The sequence below is a fragment of the Nannobrachium achirus genome (genome assembly GCF_963921795.1).
Source record: "Nannobrachium achirus genome assembly, chromosome: 4".
Taxonomy (NCBI): domain Eukaryota; kingdom Metazoa; phylum Chordata; class Actinopteri; order Myctophiformes; family Myctophidae; genus Nannobrachium; species Nannobrachium achirus.
The window spans coordinates 40,367,652-40,380,907 of NC_137813.1; the positions used below are offsets into that span (position 1 = coordinate 40,367,652).

Here is a 13,256-nt window from a genome sequence, read left to right on the forward strand (position 1 = left end):
CCTACGCAATCTGGTCCTGTAGAAGAAGACCCCAGCACTGTGTGAATAAGGTTCTCTGTCTGGTGGATAGGGCTGCATCCAACCAGATCATTCTGTCTTGGACCACTGACAGAACCAAGGGGGCCCTGGCAGTGTGTTGTGCTTGCTGAGGTATAGACCCCCGAGGGGGACAGGGAGGTGAAGGTGGTGTGGACCTCTCCAGTAGGGGTGACAGAGACATGGATGGGTGTTTGGAAGTTGGGAGATGGTGTGAGATCAGAGTTGGCTGGCACACTTAGAGAGGGATAGGACTGGCTGAGATTTCTTGCAGAACACATTAGGTGACAGCTGCTGCTCAAAGTGGGAACAGAGGCCTTGCATCCCACCTGGGGGCCCTGGCAAGTCGCTGGGAAGCTTTGAAAGGCAGAGCTAAGTCCAAGCAGGGATGGGCCCCCCTGACCATGAGTTTGGGTCATGTAGGCAGTGTTGGGTATTGTTCTGGAGGTTTGTAAGGGGCCACATTGACTCTGTAGTCTGTGAGTAGTGGTTGTTTCACTGTCAGAGCAGCATATATGTAAACAAGATGACATGGGACTGGACGGTCCATGCAAATGCTCAAGCCCTTGTGTCTGGCCTTTTGTGGGATTTAGACCATGGCTGGGCACTCCACCGTGACCCCACACATTTCTGGCAGGGTGGGTAATTGGCATGTGATGGAGATGAGGTCCTGTTGCCATATTATAAGGCACACGTGTCACACTGGCGCTGGAAGCCATCTGTATGCTACAGGGGTATGTCGAGACTGGGGTGGTATAGTGCGGTAAGGTCACACGGGTCTGCAAGAAATGCATCATCCCACGGAGCTCCTTGGCCAGGTTAGATACTTCTTGATTCAAGTTGTTCATCTGAAGAAAAAGAAAAGGGAAGGAAAATGTATAGTAAGATTGTCGGCTTTTTAATGTTGTATGCTTAAGCTACTTCTCATTGCTAAGAAATAAACTTGAGAGGAAGGTGTAATACAGTATGTAGCTGCATCAAATTACACATACAAAATTGGAGCATCTACACACTTTCTTCAGTTCATAAAGTGCATTCAACTTTGCCTGTAACAATCTTTTCATGCTAGCATAACCCGAACATTTAACTTGTGTCCTGAAAGTGTGTCAAGAAAAAGTCTGAAGTCCTGTTTTTAGATATGTACCCCAGCCCTTGAGGAGCTGTGAAAGTAGAGTAGTCACTATCTGAAGGAGGAACGAAATGAAAATGTTTGTCACCTAGTTAAATGTTTCTATTCCTAGATTGCGTTATATGTCTGTGTCATTCAGTTGGTCTAAGCTCTAAGGTCACTACATACTGTACCTCATTGTTGAGCTTGCTGATATTCTGTCTCACCTCCTCTGTCTCCAGAAGCAGGTTAGCACTCATCTGGAAATGGTCTATAAAAGGGTATAGGACACAAAGTGTAGGACATTAAATAGAAATGATTTTCAAGTATAAAGACATACAACCCCACACACCCCACCCCTCCCCAGTTCTCTCACACACACAAAAATAAATAAATACATATAAAAGAAAAAAGAAAGGGCATTACACCCCTCGCCCCCTCACACGCACATTTTGCTTCACAAAAACTTGGATTCTAACATTTCTCTTCTGTATGTTGAACAAACTTTAAATGAATATGTAATGTAAAGTTCTTACCCCTGAGATATCCTTTTGATCAAGATTTTCATTGTTACAAGTAAAATCAGCCTACCAACTGATGTGAATGAATTACCTTTTCCATTAGTCTTTGCCTCACTCTGCTCCACATTAAAATGAAACGCATGGCCATTATCTTCAATTCCATCCACAACCCTGGAAGAGACAGGAATAAGGGTTACATCATTACAGAGCAATCGGAAATCCAATTAATATCTGGATAAAACTGATTGGAATAGATTACCTGGGGCTCAAGTCTAGAGGACTGACACAATGTACGGATGGGATGAGCAGTTTGGCTGGTCTATGGCTCATGTCTGTGTCGTGTAGAAGAGTGGGTAATGGAGAGGACAAGAGATTGTCAGTGTTGAGCGGCTGGGGAGATGGGCTACGGCCTCTACATCCCTGAACGGGTGATCGAGGGCGAAGGGCATGGATGTGGTGAAGCTCTTCTCCCAGCCGAGGGGTGCTGAGGCTGGGTGGGTGAACAGGGCTGCCCATTGCGTGCAGAAGGGGTACCCTCCTTGGAAGCCAGTGGCCCATGTCTTCCACATGTTCCACCTTGTCCGCCTCAACAATGAAGGGTAGTTTGTGATTCATTCCAAGCCGATCCTAGGGAGATGAGAGTTAGAAACATTGTTCATGATTTCTTAGTTAAAAGGATCATTGAAATTATGTTTGTCAAAAAAAGTGATTTCAGAATCAGATCACTATCTTGTGTGAACAGCTCCAAGACTCGAATAAAATGTTTTGTTGCTTTAGAACAGATGTTTTGCCTCATACTATTTAGCATAATGTTTTCTCAAGCTACTGCTGGTTCACAAAATAATCTATTCAGCACTATATTGGCTATAGTTATTAATTAATCATTAATTTTATTTTGCACATGTTCTAAATTAGAATCTGACTCAACTACAGGTGGTGTGAGTCATATTATCCGGTTGTGGGTTTCTTTGAATCCACCGTGGTATATTTGGCTCTGTCGAGCGTCTAAATGAATACATGTAATGTAATAAGAAATAATTAGTTCTGTGAGGCAGAAATACCTGAGACAGCCTGGGAGATCTTGAAAGTCTTGTTCGTCCCTATAGATATATTATCAAGGTTAGTAGATATACAAAACTGTGGTCGCAAAGTATATGACTACAAGCATCTGAAGTATACATATATTACATACTACCGTACTACACTACTACTACTACATACTACTACACTGGACTTCAAGCAACTCTGACTTCAGAAGGTTGAATTTCTTCTATTATAAATCCTAGTTTTGAGTGGTCTTGTGTTGTCTTTTTGTATTCATGAGCTGTATGCCATACAAATTCAAAATTTTAACAAAAAAGGTTTGGAATAATTCAATGAATGTGCAATGTATCTAGAATATATGAAAGTTTCTAGAAAATGTACTTTTACACAATATTCACATTTTTGGGGATAGACCTGTATATGGTATAAACTGTAGTGATTCGGAACTATAATAAAAATGTAATTGATTTAACCTATGAAATTGTCTTACTTCAGCATCACTGCCTTCTCGCAGGTTGTATGTGAGGTTGTGGTGGATGTCTGAGTTGAAGCGGCTGCCATACTCTGGGTAGAGCCCCAGGACCTCCTGCAGAGCCTTGACACTGATGTACTGCAAGTCACAGTAGGTCAAAGCCTTCACATCTGCATTGGTCTTAATCACTTGATCCTGCACTGGTAGGTCGGCCCCAATTAGATCACCTTTGCCTGCACAGATCAGGTAAAAAAAAAGAAAATCAAACAGAAGGGTTACAAATGCATTGAAGACAAAAAAAAGGTATTGATTTCGTTGACTAAAACTATGACGAAAAATGTTCGTTGAATACCTTTTTTCATTTGCGAAAACTAAATAAACACTAAGCTATGATAATTAAAACTAAAACTAAATATATTGACAATTTCGGCAACAAATGATAAATGGTAGGGAGAGACTAGAGGAAAAGAGATCCTGTAGAACTAAAAGAAAAGTTATTTTCTGTTTGGTTGCGCTCGGATGTGGCGCTCTGAAAATAGCAGATCTACGAGCTCACAACGCGACACGTTGTGAACTTGTGACGAGTTGTGAGCTTGTAGATCGTCTATTTTCAGCATTCAACCAAGAGTAAAATCCACCATTACGACCCCATCAAGGCCCGCCAAAATACATTTTCATCAACAAAATCAGCTGTAGACTTAGCCGACTAAAATCTTGTGATATTTAGTCAACTAAAACTAGACTAAAACTTAGACATTTCAGGTGACTAAAATATGACTGAATCTGAAATGTGCTGTCAAATCAACGCTGCACTAACCCAGGATAGCAAGAACCATGCCGTCCTTCAACACTTCCAGGGATCCGGAGCAGACAAAGTAATTGGCTTGCAGGGCATCACCCTGGCGGATGAGGTACTCCCCAGGTGCACAGAAAGAGGTCTTGACGTGCAGGGAGAGAGAGCGCAGACACCCCCTGCTGGCTCGCTCAAACACCGGCAGCTGCAGAATGTCCTTGTTTAAGTGCATGGCGATGTCTGCTCGCAGCTCATCTGGGAAGTCATGCAGCAGCTAAGAGAGAGAGAGAGAGGAGTTGAAAAGACCTCATCAGTCTGAACAAGGCAATGTCTCTAGAAAGCCCTTTAAATTCTGTAGAGGTCTCTTTCTAGCAGGGACATGCTGGGCCCCTGATTCAGGAAAAAGAGTTGGAGAGGCCCTCATTGCGCGCCATAGAGAGAGATCTCTCTCTATAGCGCTGCTGCTACTCAAAGATTTGCCATTTCAGATCATGACCAGTGACAAGCCAGTGGGCCATTTACATGAGTTATATTTCGTCGTTGTCGGGTGGAAACCTTATGTCCAAAACCGTTTGTTTTGTATTTATCATTTTAAAAATGATTTAAACTAGTGAAAACAGCCGATCTACAAGCACACAACGCCTCGCGGTGCGAGGCGTTGTGTGCTTGTAGATCTGCTGTTTTCACTACTTTTGTGCAAACAGTTTAATTTTTACTTTTGTGCAAACAGGTTAATCTTTTCCTAATGGCCGGCCTGGACCTGCCGGGAATGAACCGGCCGTTCGGGAGTTGTCCCGCTTTTCCCAATGGCCAGCACGTCCTTGCTTTCTAGTCAGAGTTGTTGAGAGTTGATACGAAATATGTGCTTCTCTCTGTTGACATAGTCAGTGTCTCATTATGTCGATGACATGTTTTCACACCTAAAAGAGCAGTTCACCCAAATTAATTATTTTCTATCAATTACACACACATGAAGCCTTGTATTCATGGAGATTCTTTTGTTTTTGTCGCCAATAATTTGATGACTGGTTCATCGGTCAATAGGAGACTCAATAGCCGGTCATCAAATTATTGGTTTATTCGAAAAAAAGGGAATCTTCATGAATTCAAGGGGGTGTATAATTGATAGAAATCTACTTTGAAACACATTCATTGGATAGCAGTCATTTCCATGTTTGACCTGACACCAAATTTTGGCAAATTCTTTCCAAAGGATCTTTCCAAAGAATTTCAATTTTCAATTTTCTAAAGTGACATGTAATTAGAAAAACCATGCATAGAGTTTAATCCTACAACATACAGTGCCTAGAATGCCTAAAATAGCAGAGAATAACACTAAATGCACAGATCTATTATAACACTTCATATGATAAATGGTGGACAAAATCTTCTAAAACCAGCATTGTTAGGCAATGATTTCTGTTGTGTGTGAGAGAGAGAGACAGAGACAGACAGACAGACAGACAGACAGACAGACAGACAGACAGACAGACAGACAGACAGACAGACAGACAGACAGACAGACAGACAGACAGACAGACAGACAGACAGACAGAGTGAAAGAGTTGCACTGACTGACATAAGGTTGCAAAACAGATGCAAGATGCTAAAGGCAGCATATGTGTTGACTGTCACACTCATTGACTGTCTCTTATAGCTTCAACAGTGAATACATTCTCCCCAGCTAGGGATGATGAGAGTGTTAATGACTATTCGCTCTTTTTCCACTCTTATCCATATAATTAGACAGGGTGCTGCTCTTAGGACTGATGCTGCGTTTGGTGCCAAAGTCCCTAATTTTAAATGTCTAATCCTAGTTACAGTAAGACACTCACAAGTCGATGTCTTATATTTATATTTTTATTGTGAGCATGTAGCTGTTTGCTATTTAAACTAGTGGTTCTCAAGGTTGATGATGAACTTAAGATGATTAACTTAATGTGCAACGTTGTTTTCTCACTCAACAGTAAACAAACCAACATAAAGTTTATGTGTATAGAGCACATCGGCACATTTCTAAAGTGACAATTTAAGGACTTTTTAATACCTCTAAAATTAAAAATGGGTCAAATTGTCAAATATTAGAGGCAGGAATTGTGAAAATAGCCGATCTAATAGTAGATCTGCTATTTTCATAATAGAACCGTGTTATGCAAAATGTAATGCCTCAACTCTTAGTGCTCGTCAGGGTGGGGGGTCCCCAGTTAAAATGTGATTATTTTGGGGGTCGCGGCCTGAAAAGGATGAGAACCACTGATTTAAACCATATATTTGTGTATTTTCGCCTTTTAGGACATGCCTAGATTTATAGGGTTGCTAGGGTTAGAAACAGTCACTTCTTCAGTTTACCAACCTCATTGGCGTTGATGCCATTGTTCACAGACCAGGTGGCCTGGAAGTATTCCAGCATCCGCTGCTTTAGCAGTTGAGGCAGACGATGTACGCGGATGAAGTCCTTGAGGTCCTTCATTCTTGTGTGGTAGAGTGAGCGTCTGGAGTACATGCGCTGGATGATAGCCGTAACATTACCGAAGACCACCGCGTGCATCAGGGCTGTAGGTGGGACAGGGGAGCAGAAACAGCGTTTGGAGCTCGATAGCTTGTCTGGCTAAATACACAATAAAATGTGTGTTACAGTAAATCTGCAAATTAACTATTAGTTTAAAACACAGGACTGTCGAATAAATGTAGTTGAGTAAAAGGTACAATATTATACTGTACAGTAGGCCTATAAAGTATAGAAAATCCCAAGCGCAGTAAAAGTACCTTGAAATTGCACTTTAGTACAGTACAGTTTTACAGTTTACAGTTTAAGCATTTAGCAGACGCTTTTAATCCAAAGCGACAATAAGCAGGTAATACACATTATCTTGCTTATTATAGTGAAGCAAGATAATATGTCAGTACATTAACAACAATATAACAAATGCATAGGAATATCAATCTAGAAAAACAATAACATAGGTAGACCACGCACCTAATCAGTAAAAAACTGCTATCTAGCTTCATGAATGGTCATTGAGGGAAGGGGGGGTGTTACAGTAGTGCTATGGGTTTAGGTGGAGTCTGAAGAGGTCAGTCTTCTTACAGTACTTGACTATTACTTAGTTACTTTACACTACTGTCTGCAATCCGTACATTTTATATTCCTACCCAGGATTCAACCCTTGGTCCTCTGTGCAAACGTTGAAATTGCTACTGTTGAGCTACAGTATAAAGGAGAGCTTGTTTGGGAGGGTGAGACATTTCCCTTTGAATTTGATGCAATACCTCTAGTCAGTCACCATAATATAAATTGCTCAATGGAAGAGCAGAGTGAGAACAAACAGAGTTACAGTTACCATACAGATTCCTTGAAATAATGTTTTATTTGACCAACTAAAAGTTATGGATTACAGCTTTAATTTAGCTCTGATGGTGTAGAAATGGAACCGAATAGACACATCACGTTAGGGTCTATTTGGTTCCATTTGGTTCCATTTGTACACTCTCTGTTTGTTTTTAGTCAGCAAATGAGTCACAAGAAGGAGCGTCAACAGTTTCTGATGAACTCACCACCCATGAGCATGATACAGATGGAGAAGACTTTTTCCGCGTCAGTGTTGGCGCACACGTTGCCAAAACCCACACTGGTGAGGCTACTGAGAGTGAAATAGAGCGAGGCGATGTACGCACTGGGCATGGACGGACCCCCCATGGTGCTGTTGATGTAGGGGGTCTCCAGACGCTTACCCAGCTCCTGGAGCCAGCCTTGTGGACCAAGGGAGAGACAGAGAGAGAGAGAGAGAGAGAGAGAGAGAGAGAGAGAGATGGGTGGAGGTGGGGGTCAGTAAAACAATGGTGGACAGTAACAAAGCACATCATTTACTTGAGTACTGTACTTAAGTACAATTAAGAGGTACTCTTACTTTACCTGGATATATTATGTTTTTCATAATGTACTTCTATACTCCACTACCTCTCAGAGCCTCTCTGAATATTTTGCTTTTGACCCCACTACGATTATTTGAAAACTTTATTCACTAGTTACTTTGTAGGTCTAGATTATTATTACAAAATATACATTATCCACATAAGCCCTATTGTATTTGTATTTATTTATTTTACTTTCTTTTATGCTTATAGACTACCGATATTGGAAAAATAGCTGATCTGCTATTGTTGAAAAGGTTTAGAAATATTTGGTTCTGTAAGTATAATATATTGATGCCAAATTTTGAATGCCTTTTACTTGTAGCAGAGTATTTTTATATTGTGTTTTTGTTGTTTTCACTCCAGTAAAAATTCTGAGTACTGCTTCCACCACTGCATCGTAAAGCGATCAGCAGAAAGCTTACTCTTTTCAGTGTGTCTTTTCTGGCTTAACCGATGGCCGCCGTTCCATGGCCTGTAGGCAGTGGCGTCAGTTCAGAAAAAGGTAAGGTATGGCAACATGACTGGTGTCTTGCACGCGCGCGAAGGCGCGCGTGCAAGACACCGGTCAAGTTGCCATACCTTAGCAACAGGCATGATAATTTATTTTAAGAAGTACATTCTAATTTTTTCCCCCAAAATGTCTATGGTTTCTTGGGCTGGATATGGCAATAATGAATTGCACCTGTGCAGCTGGCCTGCAGAACCTGGGAATATACCATTCTGTCAAGATGGGGAGAATACAAGTGTGGAGAATATAATTATAATACAGGTACCTTGTTAAATTTTGCATTTGTAGTTATTTTAATGTAATTTAACAACATAACCAGCAGATAGACAATGAGACATAAATGGATTGATATTTTAAAGTAACTTGTATTCTCCCCCCTGGACCCAGGGTATGGCAGCTACATACCCCTGCCATACCCAATTGACGCCCCTGCCTGTAGGGAGTCTTTTTGTGTGTTACCGGGGAATTAATTGGATTCACGCGTGCAGTGGGGGGCATTACTCTGTGCCCATTACTCTGTGACCTGAACTTCCTGGGTTGCCACAGCGGAGGCAGCAGGGGAGCTAAGGAGAACCAAAGAGGTTCAAGCGCTGCAGATGCATTCATGCTTGGCTAGAGGTGTGTGTAGTGCTGGGCCAGTCCAATTAGCTGCAAGGGGCTGTTGCTCATGGAAAAGTGATATGCAATTATGCGATCGCAGAATTTCCTGCATAATCAGCCAAATGGAGCAGATTATGCGTGGGTACATTTTTCAAAAAGGCAGCATATTCCAAATATTTCTAGTATTTCGCAACTTTACGCATATTCCGCAACTTTCTGCAATTTTACTGCATAATATCACATAATATTTCATATTTCATGGCAAAATCAATCATTTTAGCCTGCATAATCAAGGATCTTTGCATGCATAATCAAGGATATTTGCCTGTGTTTTTTCTGTAGGGTTTAGATAGCATATTGTTATGTGTGGGGGCTGTCAAACACACAGGAACATGTGCACACACACGCGCGCGCGCACACACACACACACACACACACACACACACACACACACACACACACACACACACACACACACATACACACACACACACACACACACACACACACACACACACACACACACACACACACACGTAATCATGATCACATTCAGAGTATATGTATTGACATGACAAACCGGCGTGTTTGCCATCAATGTTGTGACGGGTACCAAAGATAAAGGTTGTATTTAGGGGGCACAACTTGCAGTCACGCTCTTATTGTAAACTTGAGAAGTGATTTGTCTATGTTGAGGTTAGCACAGAATGAGAAACGGCGTGGTGTGGTCAATGCGGTCACACAAACGCACGCATGCAGACACACACACACACTAAAATATTTAGTTTATAAAGCTTGGCTAGATAGGAACTTAGGAAGTCATAAGAATGTATGTAGGTATTACATTTAATGTGACTCTGTTCCGCAGATAAATATTGTGAAAATAGCAGATCTACATGCTCACAACGCCTCGCGCTGCGAGGCGTTGTGAGCATGTAGATCGGCTATTTTCACAATGTTCGCCTCTTGCTTACTTAATATTTGACATTTTGGTCCTATATATATTCGACTATTCGAATACTTTGAGGTCGAATAATTAGAATACTAAAAATCACTATTCGTGAATGCCCTAACGCACACGCACACACACACACACACACACACACGTGCATGTGTGTTCTCACCTATGTCCCACGTGACAGGGTCAGTGCTCTCTATCTGCTTGCGTCCGATGACGTACCAGACGCACGCCATCCAATGGGCCAGCAGGGCAAACACAGACATCAGCAGGGTCAAGACCACAGCGCTGTACTGCGAGTAGCGGTCCAGCTTCTGCAACAAGCGCAGGAGCCGCAGTAGACGCACTGTCTTCAACAAGTGCATTAAAGAGGCCTGGGATGAGATGTGTAGCATATAGAAATGGGGGGGGGGAAAGGCACTGAGAAAAATACAGAAAAGGCATTGAATTATATCAGGAAAGAAGTAGTCGCCAGCACTCAAGGAATCTCCTTTTAAATACAACGCTGAAGAAGACCGAAGGGTCGAAACGCGTCCGTTGATTTGACTCTGTCCATTGAGGTAAATAAAATCATGTTAAAAGGAGATTCCTTGAGTGCTGGCGACTACTTCTTTCCTCATATGCTATTTTGAGCCGTGCACCTAAAAGCCTTCATCTAACTTGGAGTGTTGCGGGCTTTCTGCTTTGTTGCAGATACCTTTCTCTATTGAATTATATCAATCTACAGTGTCAAAACTAAGAAGACTATTCGAGAAATCTACTGGCTACTATTTTCATGACTCAAGGGCTGTGAAAAAAGTTAAACACTGAACAACTTAACAACCAAAAAGTCTATACATTCTTTAGAAAATATAGCTGATCAACAAGCTCACAGTTTGTTAGTTTTATTCTTCTTTTTTATTTTATTATATTTTATTGCCCCTAATGACATTGCCAAAATGGCTTAAGATCCAGGAGTTCATTATTTGTTCTTGTGCACAGCCTGGGCATGTAAAGAAACAGACCTACAATTGGAGCGAAAGACAGTAGGCAGAGATAGCAGTCTGCGTCTGTCCAATCTGGCTAGCCATCGTCAAAGAAAAGGTCCTTTTGTCCTTTTCACTGGAGCTCAGTTGTAACTCGAGCTCAGTTAGTCTGTTCTCGAGAGACTAACGTCTGTCTGACACGGGATTGAAGATTATGTGGAACACATCCAAAAATAAACACAGTCAGTCACACGCACGCACGCACACATTCACGCACGCGCGCACACAGACACACAGAAAAATCTCACCACTGTAATGTTGAAGGCATAAAGCAGGTCAAAGGGTAGTGCAGCGATCAGATCTATAAAGAACCAGGAGGTGCAGTAATGCAGGTAGATGGACCGGGCATCGTACACCACCTGACCAGACTGGCTCACATAGGTGGTCCGGAAGTTCAGGACGATGTCTGAATATGAACAGTGAAAATATGCACGGTCAAAAATACTGAGAGTGTACATCAGGGTTCCCCAATTAGTTTTCCCCAAGGAATTATGTCTCGGGTACCAAGCCGAGGGCCATAACATTGCGGGGGGCGACGGTGGCGTTCCCGCTACTCCAGCGACAGTTTTCGTCGCTGTCGGGTGAAAATTGTCCAAAACCGTTCGTTTTGTATTCATCATTTTAAAAATTATTTAAACTAGTGAAAACAGCAGAACTACAAGCACACAGCGAGGCGTTGTGTGCTTGTAGATCTGCTGTTTTCACTACTTTTGTGCGACGGCCTTGTATGATTTGCGAAAGAACGTTCACATTTGGAGATACGATGTTTCCACCCAACAACGACGATATACTAGTGTTGTTGCTGCTCTTATACCACCATTATTATTGGGGTTGGTGTGGGCCAGACAGTAGCCCCCTGCGGGCCGCAAATGGCCCACGGGCCGCCTATTGGGGAACCCTGGTGTACATGCATCCATTTGTACACCCTCAGAGTTACAATGGATAAATGAATACTGAGAATTTAATCACCAGCCAGTCTGCAACCTTTTTAAATGAAGTGCCATGTTTTTATTTTCTAGATAGTCAGTGTGCCATGTCAACAATCAACATGCTTTTTAATGACACCCCATTAAATATTCAGACATATTTTGATTGTCAGGACATTGTTATAACGATCATTAGACTCGGAGCAATAACTATCTCCCCGACTCCCTCCCCAGTCAAAGTTCAGAATTTTAATGAACGTAGAATTATGTGCAGGATGTAATTTGCTGCAATTTAGGTGAATTATTTTAACTGACAACAATATTTGATTTTAAAATAAAAAACCTCTCTCTCAAACTTCTGCCAGTGTGCCAGTGATCACCCTCCCCTGTGCCAATGTTTGGCATCAGTGCCTGAGGTTGCCAACCCCTGATGTACATGGAGATGTTTAACAAGGACTATCAATAATTCATGTGAATTGAGGCACATTAATTGATGCCAAAATTATACATAAGCTAAAGCACATCTGAAATGTCAGATTAGGAATTACAGTAATTTAATTACTAAAAGTCGTTATCCAAATGTATCGTCTATTTACAAATAAGTGTGTTTAATTACTGAAAAATATGTCTTTAGGCGAAAAGGAATTTAGTCTGTGGAAGTATATCTTTATGAACTAATGAAGAACTATAAAATCTAAAAATGACATTTTGTAGTACGTTCATGCTTCCAAAAAAAGGATTTTTTTCTCAGGCATTTCACTGTGCATAATTGTCACCATACAAAGTTATTGACAGACAAAGAAGGAACCGGAGCCCGATGACAGCTGTGCTATCACACTCCTCTGGAAGCTGAAAGTGGGACGACGCGAGAACGCTCTAATTATGATCCGTAACCGGGGGCAACGGAGACACCCTGCGTGGGCGAGGACAGGTGGGATATATGGGGTGTATAGTCATTTGTTATCCATTGCCACGACAACCATCACAGTTGCACTGATATGTATAATTATTACACATCAGGTTGGTTACTGGTATCTCTTTATAGCACTGCTGGAGGCACGCCGCAGCAACTTAAAGGGACAGTTCACCCCCAAAATGACTTTTTTTTCCTATCGATTATGGAGACTTGAATTCATGGATATTCTTAGGTTTTTGTCGCATTCCTAAACCTATAATCTGAGCTGACTCTTTGTGTCTCCATAAGGAACAAAGCAGGCTCTTTGTGTCTCCAAAGGGAACCACTCAATTATTGGCTTAGGAATGTGACAAAAACAAAACAATATCCATGGATTCAAGTCTCCAAGGGGTGCTGAGTAATCGATTTGACAAAGAAATCTTTTGGGTGAACTA

The 13,256-nt window shown here is 41.7% G+C and overlaps 1 protein-coding gene across 1 annotated transcript in view; it reads right to left on the bottom strand.

The window, feature by feature from the left end:
• Position 1: 1 nt before the first annotated feature.
• The window catches only part of kcnh4a (potassium voltage-gated channel, subfamily H (eag-related), member 4a), a gene marked incomplete at both ends in the record, with an annotated part of 29,772 nt that continues 16,517 nt past the window's right edge, over positions 2-13,256 (bottom strand). Inside the window, 12 exons of the mRNA XM_080723290.1 lie at positions 2-16; positions 111-265; positions 731-884; positions 1,339-1,415; positions 1,757-1,836; positions 1,925-2,292; positions 3,200-3,414; positions 3,999-4,248; positions 6,328-6,527; positions 7,530-7,724; positions 10,122-10,329; positions 11,229-11,386. Of these exons, the coding sequence (XP_080579416.1) occupies positions 2-16; positions 111-265; positions 731-884; positions 1,339-1,415; positions 1,757-1,836; positions 1,925-2,292; positions 3,200-3,414; positions 3,999-4,248; positions 6,328-6,527; positions 7,530-7,724; positions 10,122-10,329; positions 11,229-11,386 (2,075 nt within the window). The remainder of the gene's footprint in view (positions 17-110; positions 266-730; positions 885-1,338; positions 1,416-1,756; positions 1,837-1,924; positions 2,293-3,199; positions 3,415-3,998; positions 4,249-6,327; positions 6,528-7,529; positions 7,725-10,121; positions 10,330-11,228; positions 11,387-13,256) is intronic.